Below are 10460 nucleotides of genomic sequence, written 5' to 3'. Positions count from 1 at the left end.
AGAACATGAAATCAATGAGAGCCTCAAACAGTATAACAATGTAAAGTTTAGAGGAAGATAAATTTCAAGAAAATATCAATGTTTTAAGTTGGGAGATCTTTAGTACTGATATACCACCGTCTTTTTAGCACGGAATCCGATCACGGTCCGATCGACTAAACCATCTCACCCAAATACATCCCATTACAACACCACCATGGGCACGACTAGCAGTCATCTCATCCCAATTAAGGGGAATAAACTCAACACATCAATTTTATCTCATTTAAGGGGAATAATCTCATCACATCGATACGAGAATTTTACCCCTAAATTACTCCTACACCTGCATGTATAGTTTCGGGATCAGGCTATTTCAACCTATCCTTTCTCGGTGACTAAACGATACTCCCAAAATATTTATTATACAAAGAATTTATAGCTCATTTAATAATCTTTCACACTACTTTTATTTCATTAGCACCAGTGGCCACAAGTGTAATTTCATTCTTGGTACGTCGACCATATTTCATATTTCATGCTAACTCCTTTCACTTTCAAGCATCATCATGGATTATCAAAAATAAGGCATTTCTATTTCTAATCAAGACTTTAAGTATACATATGAGTAAATAAGAGTCTTAAGCACATTGAGTTTTCTTTCATAATTTGGCATAATAACTTGTAATTGAAACACGATTGAAATCATAATATTTTGACACATTGGTCATATTTGAATACATTTCCGAAGGAGAACATAATATGATAAGAGCATTTGGCACAAATTTTTAGTATATATCTTTCAATGCAAGCTTATTCCGAACAGTCAAATTTATAAGAAATAACTCGGAACATGAGGAATAAAAGCTTGGCCCACCATACTTGAAACTTACGAGAACATCATGGGATTCGATTCTAAGAGGGAAGTTTAGCCAACATACATCGTGTGAGCTTTCCATAAATTAGTACAATATTTCGGAAATCCTAGCAACTTCAATCTATTAGAGAGACGATACAATTGAATCATAATTAGGAAGAGGTTTATGGGTTCTACTCATTTAAGCATTTCATCAAATATTATGTGTGCAAATTTAACTAAAGGTTCTTCTATAAGATTTTCTTCACCCCACGACCAATTCAATACCAAGAGTTTACCCATATTAGCTCAATGAACTCCTCACCATTCTTATTGGTACATGCATGCATAAATAATAACTCTCATACCCAAGAATCATACACCCCATTACCCAATTTCTGCCCAAGTTCGAAATTTGAGACTAGGGTATGGAATCTTACCTCTTAGATGAAGACCTTATGATCTTTCCTTGTTAAATTTCAAAGCTTGAGCAAGGATTTATGAACAAAGCACTTGAGGATTCCTACTCTCTCTCTAGAGCACTCTTCTCTCTCTAAAATAGTAGTTTAAACTAGCCTAAATGACCACCAAAGTCATTTTATAAAAATGGGATTAGGTGAAATTTCCTCAAACTTAGCCTACGAAATCGGGTTGTGGTAGTAGACTGGACCACAAAACAAATATACAGAACAGGACCACAAAAATGGTCCCAAGACTAGGCAGGTCTGGTCAGATCTGCGACTATTATGCGGCCCGTAGAATGGTTATGCGGTCGCATAAAGCGCCGTAAAATCTCCCTCCATAATCTTCATGATGCATTTGCGACTTATAGTGCAACCAGCAAAATTATTATGTGGTCGCATAATGGACCACATAATGATCTTCAAAAATTGGCTCAAGTTCTGTGGCATTCTGCAGTCGATCTGCAGTCTGCAAAGAGGTTATGCGATCGTATGGTGGAACGCAGAAATGCCATATTCTGCAAATATTTTCTTTCAACTACCCTAGCCTACCTCGGTACCTTTAAATCCCGAGTTTTAGGTAAAATTTTAGGCTGCCTTACATTCTCCCCCACTTAGGATCATTCTTCCTTGACTGAGGGACATAATTGGCCATTGGCATCCAAAGTAACTCAGCTCTCAATTCACACACCAGCAGTTCCAAAGTTGACTAACTCCCCAAATTTTCATAAATTTCTATAGAGTTTCCCCGATAACTACTCCTATTCACCTGTTAGAGAATCCCATAAACCACTCCTAACAACATAATCACAACACAACGATGTAATACAATATGAAAACAACATCGACCATGATGTCATAAATCTTATATCACCAAAAGGAACATCCTTAACAGAAATTGTACAAGGGGAACATAATTCATAGAAAGCAATTTCATAGAAACAATTACATAGTTATTTAAACAAAAAAGGGTACTTATTCTTCATCTCTTCCTCGGCCTCCCAGGTGGTCTCTTCAACCTGTTGGTTTGGCCATAACACTTTCATGGAGGCAATCTCTTTATTTCTCAGCATTCAAAATTGCCTATCAAGAATGGCAATTGGAATTTCTTCATAAGTCAATTCTTCACTAACCTCAATAGTCTCAACCGAAACAATGAGTGTCGGGTCTTCAACTACCTTCTTCAACGTAGGTACATGAAACACCGGGTGCACCAACGACATCTCTGGTAGTAGCTCAAGCCTATAAGCCACATGACCAATCCTCTAAATGATTCTATACAACCTGATATACTTGGGGCTTAATTTCCCTTTCTTCCTAAATCGCATTAAACCATTCATGGGGGAAACCTTTAAGAATACCCAATTATCATCTTTGAACTCCATATCCTTGCGATGCATATCCAAATAGGACTTCTGGTGACTCTGAGCAGTTTTCAACCCTTCCTTAATGATCTTTTCGTTCTCCATAGATTGATGCACGAGGTTTGGACCTATCAATTCTGCTTCCCCAATATTGAACCATGCAATGGCAGATCTACATCTTCTACTATATAAACCCTTGAACGGAGCCATCTGAATGTTAGCATGGTAACTGTTATTGTAGGCAAATTCTATGAGTAGCAAATGATTATCCCAGCTACCCTTGAAGTCAAGAACACAAGCACGCAACATATCCTCAAGCGTCTGAATAGTCCGATATGCTTGCCCGTTGGTTTATGGATGCAGGGTTGTACTAAGATTCACCTTAGTACCCAAACCTTACTGAAATTTCTTCTAAAAATTAGTCGTGAATTGTGCCCCCAGATCAGAAATGATAGAAATTGCGGTACCATGCAACCTGACTATTTCCTTGATATACAATGAGCGTACTGTTCTTCGATGTCGGTAGCCTTAACAGGTAAGAAGTGTGATGATTTCGTGAGTTGATCCATAATCACCCAAATTGATTCAAACTTACGAGGGGTGTGAGGTACTCCTACCACGAAGTCCATATTGATCATCTCCCACTTCCATATTTGAATCTCGATGTTTTGTGCCAACCCATTGGGCCTTTGGTGTTTCGCTTTCACTTGTTGACAACTTGGACATCATGCCACAAATTCTGCTACATTCCCATTCATATCATTCCACTAGTAGACTTCCTTAAGATCGTGGTACATCTTTGTAGAGCCTGGGTGCACGGAATACCTGGAATTGGGAGCCTCGGTCATGATTCTTTTACGGAGACCATCTATATTTGTAACACATAATCGCCCTTGGTACCTTAGTGTACCATCATCCGTGCTAAGAGAAAAAGCAATGGTATTTTGTTTATGAATCCCTTCATTTAACTGTACCAACAAACGATGATTCAGCTCTATTTTGCGCAATCACCCCTCCTTCACTAGAGTCCGCAAGACGAATTCCCAAACTAGCCAACCAATGAATTTCCTTTGCCAACGGCCTTTTATATTCCCCTAGATGAATTTTCCGACTAAGAGCATCCACCACAACATTAGCCTTCCCCGGATGATACAAAATATCGATATCATAGTCATTGAGTAACTCAAGCCATATTCTCTACCTCAGATTCAATTCCTTTTACTTGAAAATATATTGAAAGCTCTTATGGTCCGTGAATAAATCCACATGGACCGCATACAAATAATGACACTAAATCTTCAATCTAAATACCACCACCGCAAGCTCTAAGTCATGTGTTGGATAGTTCTTCTCATGATTCTTGAGTTGCCTAGAAGCATAAGCGATCACCTTGACATGTTGCATCAATACACACCCAAGTCTGATCCTTGAAGCATCACAATACCCACAAACCCATCAATACCCTCTGGCAAGGTCAACACTGGTGCCGTAGTAAATCTTGATTTCAACTATTGAAAGCTCTTTTCACAAGGGTTTGACAATTGGAATATAGTCGCCTTCTACGTGAATTTAGTTAATGGAGAGTCAAGAGTAGAGAACCCCTCCACAAATTTTATGTAATACGCAGCTAAGCCCAAGAAACTGCAAATATCTATTGGAGTTGCAGGTCTAGGCCAATTATTCACAACTGAGATCTCTAAGGATCAACCTTAATTCCTTCCCTAGAGACGACATGACCCAAGAATGTGATAGATTCAAGCCAAAATTCACACTTCGAAAACTTTGCATACAGCTTGTGTTAATATAGATTCTGCAAAACTGCCCTAAGATGATCGGTATGGTCCTCCCGACTTCATGAATATACAAGAATGTCATCAATGAAAACCATCACAAAGGATTCAAGAAAAGGCTTGAAGACTCGATTCATAAGATCCATGAAAGCTGCCTGGGTATTTGTTAGCCCAAAAGACATCACCAGAAATTTGAAGTGCCCATATAGAGTCAGGAAAGCTTTTTTCGGAATATCCTACTCCTGATCTTCAATTTGTGATACCCCAATTTTGGAGAAGTAGTTAGCACCCTGTAATTGATCAAACAAGTCATATATCCTTGGCAGTGGGTACTGTTTTTTATTGTGACATTGTTGAGCTGCCGATAGTCAATACACATTCTCAATGACCCATCTTTCTTCCTTACAAAGAGAATCGGTGCACCCCAAGGTGAAGCACTCGGCCGGATAAAACCATTCTCTAACAAATCCTTCAGCTGCTCTTTTAGTTCCTTTAACTCCGCCAGTGCCATTCTATAGGGTGGAATAGATATAGGCTGCACGCCTGGCACCACATAGATCCCAAAATCAATTTCCCTATATTGTGGGATCCCAGAGAGCTCATCAGGAAAGACCTCCCAAAATTCATTCACAACAGGTACAGACTCAAGTGTAGGTACTTTTGCATTGGTGTTTGTAACCCGAACCAAACGGTAAATACACCCATAGTTGATCATCTTCATGGCCTTAAGGCAAGAAATAAATCTACCCTTTGGCATTACATCATCCCCCTTCCACTCAATAACTGATTCATTTGAAAATTCAAACCTAACGATACTGGTTCGGCAATTAAGCTTGGCAAAACATGAATAAAGCCAGTACATCCCCATTATTACATTAAAATCAATATCCCTAATTCAATGGGATCGGCCATGGTGTCCCAACCATGCACCATGACAACACAATCCCTATAAACTCGCAAGACCACAATAGACTCACCAACTGGAGTAGATACAGAGAATGACTCATGAAGTTGTTCCGGTTCTATCCCGAATTCAAGAGCAACATAAGGAGTGACATAGGACAAAGTGGAACTGGGATCAATAAGAGCATATACATAATGAGATTGGGCAGTCTGTATACCTGTGACAACATCTGGAGAAGCCTCTGAACTATGGTGACCACTCATAGCATAGAAACGGCTGGGTCCTCCCGAACTCTATGCACCACCCCTAGCTGCACCACGCCCTGCATGTGCTAGAGTGCCTCGAGCTGGAGGAGGTACTGTGCATTTGGTAGCTGCAGAACTGGCTGGTTGTGTCGTACCCTTGCCCACACTCTAGAGGGACGAACGACAATCCCTCTGAATGTGACCCCTACTACCACAACCGTAGAATATAGGTGATGCCAAATCCACTACTAAAAAATAAATGGATACGGTCACGTGCAATATAATAAAAATAAATGGATACGGTCACGTGCAATATAACATACCCATCTATCAGTCGGGATCGAATCACACAGAGAAGAATATGTAGGCGATTAGGAGTGTAAGAGAATTATCACTTGTTATGCAATGCCAAACACTTAGAATGATTTTGAGAAAATATTTATAACTAATTGCGAAAATGTAAAGTAACCTAGAAAGAAAGAAAAATGATCAATGGCTACAAGCATGGATGCAATGGGAATTACACTCAAGTAACGATCCAATGTATTTCACGATTTTACAAATATGAGCGAGTTTATGTTAATTAGTCTCGGATAATAATTCTATATTAGCTTCTTTCGAAGACTAACAAGACTTCTTAATTGAGTTATCCCTAAAACAATCAAGAGTTTAAGCACACCCGAATATGGCTACAAGTAGTTCAATCCTATCCCTGAGTAGAATCTATAAAGTGAGGGTTAGAGCCTCAAGTTCTGGTTAACTAATCTTTCCCAACACCAAATTATCTTTCCTAAAATTAATTCTAAGTAAATGAGCGAGTCCTTGGGTTAGCTAATCCTTTTGTAAACAATAAAGAACAAGAAAAATTAAAAAACAATAACTCACTTCAATATGAATAAAAATCGTTCAATACATAAACACAACAAGATATTTAATCCACACATAAAATACGAATGTTCCCATAAACAAGATTCAAGTGTTGGAAAAAAATATTACACACTTAGATATTCAACACAAAACAAGAAAATGAAGAAACGAATATAAATGGGTAAGAAATTCTCAACCAAAAGTTTCAAATCTTCAAGACCCAAGTGTGTAGGCAAGAATCCTAGCTCCAAAACTTGTCTTCTCTAGTTAAGAGCAGCCAAAAATATCCTCTGGTCGGCCAAAGATATGTTTTTAGTAAGCAAGAATCCTAGCTCCAAAACTTGTCTTCTCTAGTTAAGAGCATCCAAAAATATCCTCTGGTCAGCCAAAGATGTGTTTTTAGTAAGCTAGGTCGTGTATTTGTGGCTATGGAATGGAGAAAATGTTAATTGTCAGAAGTGCCTAGAACTGAGGACTATTGATCACACATGCGTAATCAACTTGGCAGGTGCGGTTCTGCAGATGCAGAAACAAGCTCGTAGAAGCGGCATTATGGGGAAATTGCCTGCTCTTCAAAAAGCGGACAAGTGGCCGCAGAACCGCTCCGCAGAAGTGGGTTCCAAGGGAAGAAGTGGTTCCTCAATTGCAGATGCGATCCCAGCGAAGGTATCCCTAGTTCCGCAGATACAGCCTTCTCCTCGCAGATGCGAGGTCACATAAGCACACAATGTTCCGCATATGTGGAATCACTAAAGGAATTTGCACTTTTTAAACTCTTTTTTTCTCAATTCCACTTCAATTGAATTCAACTCTCTTCATGGCATCATTTACCTGAACATATAGCAATACATACCATAACAACCTCATATCATAATTAATGAGTACAAAAACTAAAGAAAAGAGACCAAAATAAATGGTAAAATCACCACCCATCAACACCCCCAGCTTAAAGCTTTTGCTTGTCCTCAAGCAAGTAAAAACTAAATATTCAATGAGGTTTTACCATTTAAAGCATAATTGGCATCGCTATCATTTCCAAATCACATTCTCCACTTAAGCATAACACTTATGAATTTGATTATTACTAATAATTAGGCTCAAGCATTTGGATCTCAACCATCCCTCATTTAAATAATCTCAAGAATGCAATGGAGTCTCAATATAATCAAGTGACAACAACCAAGCCTCAAAAAGTGACTCAAAAACACTAGTCTACTAAATATGCTCAATTTACACAATTCAGAATCTATCCATGTCACCAATCCATCATAATCCATGTGCCCTCACAAGAAAGAAAGTCCCAAAATTACCATATTTAAAATACAACATAAGGGACAAATGCACAGACACTCACTCTAAACAAAGTCTTTCAAGTGTCACAAAATATCATACCATAAGCTTGCCCTTATTTTAATTCACCGCCTATTCAAGAAATGTAATGACCAGGCCGGTCGTTTCAAGAGTTATAGCCTCGTTTCCCCCATTTCCTGCTTCTCTTGTGTCTTACAGCTGTATTATGACTTACCAGGTTAGTTGGTTTGTGTCCGGAGAGGTTTTGGAGTGAATTGAGACACGTAGTCTCTTATTTGAAAGCTTAAGTTGGAAGAGTTGACGTTGACTTATGTGTAAACGACTGTTTACCTTGAAAATGGTAATTACAGTTAGATTTGATTTTGTAGTTATAAAAATACGTGATTTACTCTAATGCTAGTTGTTAAGCAATAGATACTAAGTGTGAGATAGGAAAGTAAAGTAAAGGTAAGAGTAAGTGTTGTTATTCAAACCGAACAACTGCAAATCGAGGTCCCGGACTGGCCTAAGTTGGGCATCGAGTTTGAGCTAATGAGCTTGACTGGGGATGATCGATGAAGGACTAACAGTTCCAAGGGCCTCCATAATGGCTCTTTATGATCAATGATGGATAATAAATGAGGAACAATCTATGAAACACAATAAATGTCAGCAATAAATCAAAAGAAAGACAATAGAGAATGTTTAAGTTAGAGAGTAGAGAATGTTCTTGTTCTTGTATTGAATATCATGTGTGCAAGAAATAACAAAAGTCCCTTTATATAAGAGGGGGAATCCCAACATGGTACATGTATAATTATTACAAAGAAACGTAGCGGGTACAACTACTTAAAGGTTCGTTATGGACTTGTACTATTCTTGCAGGTGTTGTCAGCTTTGATTACGCGCCTCCAGAATTTCCCACTTACCCATGATAGCCATCGATTTGTGCTGCCCCGAGATCGAGCATAGGGAACCCTCGGGGTCGAACCTCGAGTTGTGCCTCGATCCTTCTGGGCTACGGAATTTCATAAGGACCATAAAAGCGGACTCTTCAATTTTAGTCGTGTACAGATAGTCCCCATATTTCTTAGAGTGAACATGATAAGAAATGGTCTTGAATTCTTACCTCTTCGATACATCCATCATGATGTCAGTTGCTCTATATCAAGAGATTGATGTGACAAAAAGGGTGTCTAAAGGTCGCACCCATACATCCTTTCAATTGATTATAGTGGTTGGCTACCATTTGGCCTGCTCCAACGTACATGATTTGCTTATATAAATACTTCTTCCTTCGCCCCTTATTTTCCACTATATCATTAAGCCTTTAAAAGAGTTCTTCTTACTTCTCTCTTGTCTTCTTTCTCTGATTACAATCTCTTCTCCCCTCTGAAACCTTTTTAACAAGAATGGCGAAGACTTCCATCTCTGTCCTCAGGAAGATGTGACTCCCTTTTCTTCATGCTCATCTAAGGGTAAGGCAACAATACCCCCTCATCTTGAGGAATGCATCCCAGGACCCTGCGAAATAACCTTCGATTTCAAGGTCGACAAGCCTTCTTCAAAGTCGGGGCGATATGAACCCGTGTCCTGATATATTAGTTTAGTAGCAGATGCCAAGAAGGTCAAGGCTGACTGCCGCTGGGGGGACCCGGTGCTGGCGGAGATCCCTTCTTGAGGAGAGGACATAACGACATACAAGGCCGGCTTCCTTAGTGTGTATACCTATCCATTTACTCTTGGCCCGGTGGAGCCATCTTCGCCTTCAATAGACCCCGTGATCCTCGACTTCTACAAACAATATCGAGTGACTCTCAGCCAAATTCATCTGTCATTTTGGCGTATTGTTTACATGATCAGATATTTTTCGAACATGATTAAGGGATGCCCTTTACCCTCGACCACTTGATCAGAATGTACAGTTCCTGATTCCTCCGAAGGGGCCTGATTAAGCTCCAATGTTGGGCCTCAATAACCTTTTTTACTTGTACTGACGAGGTTAGGGACAGAGGGTGGATGAGCCATTTTGTCCAAGATAGGACTTGATCCTAGCGGAGAAGATGCTGATCCTTGAAAGCTGGAACACGAAACGTAAGTGGATATGCTGATTAAGTATTTTATTTTCCTTTAGGATCAATTTCCCCATGAACTAACTTCCTTCACTGATGCAGCTAACACGGTGTACCCTGGCATGGTTAGAGATCTCTCGGGTTGGGTTAGCCGCCCAGATTCAACCTGCCCATATGTTGAGAGCGTGTGGCACGACCTATCTAGGACTTGATGGGAGGCCAAGAACCATGGTGATCCCTCACTTCTGTCGCAATTGAGTCTCTCAGAAGAACTATCACAGATTACACCCTTATTCTCTGCGTTTATATTTTGTATTTGCGCAGGTTTGGGAGAGACCTCTTGATGAGAGAAGTACCGCCTGGGGACGCGGATACCCTGAAACCTGACAAAGATCAGAAAAAATGAAGGGAATCATCGACTAAGCCTTCGAAATCGAAGAAGGCCAAAGTGGAAGACCCTAAGGCTGATTCAGCAACCTTAACTCCAGAAGTATCGGGGAGTCCCAGAGCTAAAAATGAGGAGAAAGATAAATCCTAGGTAGCACCTGAGGGAGGAGAAAACCTGATCGTCCCTCATATTGCTGAGCCGGTGGCTTCTAAATTGAAACTTGATGCTATTATTGTCCTACCTC

At 39.7% G+C, this 10460-nt stretch overlaps 2 protein-coding genes across 2 annotated transcripts; both read right to left on the bottom strand.

Annotated features, from left to right (window-relative positions):
- Positions 1–2369: 2369 nt before the first annotated feature.
- Positions 2370–2969, bottom strand: LOC138878222 (uncharacterized). The gene is made up of 2 exons (XM_070157888.1): positions 2581–2969; positions 2370–2538 (listed from the first exon to the last, which is right to left on the bottom strand). Exons 1-2 carry the CDS (start codon positions 2967–2969, stop codon positions 2370–2372), a joined length of 558 nt encoding a protein of 185 aa, XP_070013989.1.
- A 1717-nt stretch (positions 2970–4686) lies between these two features.
- LOC138878221 (uncharacterized) lies at positions 4687–5318 on the bottom strand. The gene is made up of 2 exons (XM_070157887.1): positions 4857–5318; positions 4687–4740 (listed from the first exon to the last, which is right to left on the bottom strand). The coding sequence occupies exons 1-2, from the start codon at positions 5316–5318 to the stop codon at positions 4687–4689; spliced, it is 516 nt and encodes a 171-aa protein (XP_070013988.1).
- Between the last annotated feature and the right edge of the window lie 5142 nt (positions 5319–10460).

The sequence above is a fragment of the Nicotiana sylvestris genome, chromosome 9 (assembly GCF_000393655.2).
Source record: "Nicotiana sylvestris chromosome 9, ASM39365v2, whole genome shotgun sequence".
In the NCBI taxonomy this organism is placed as follows: Eukaryota; Viridiplantae; Streptophyta; class Magnoliopsida; order Solanales; family Solanaceae; genus Nicotiana; species Nicotiana sylvestris.
This window is presented reverse-complemented; position numbering and strand designations above follow the sequence as displayed.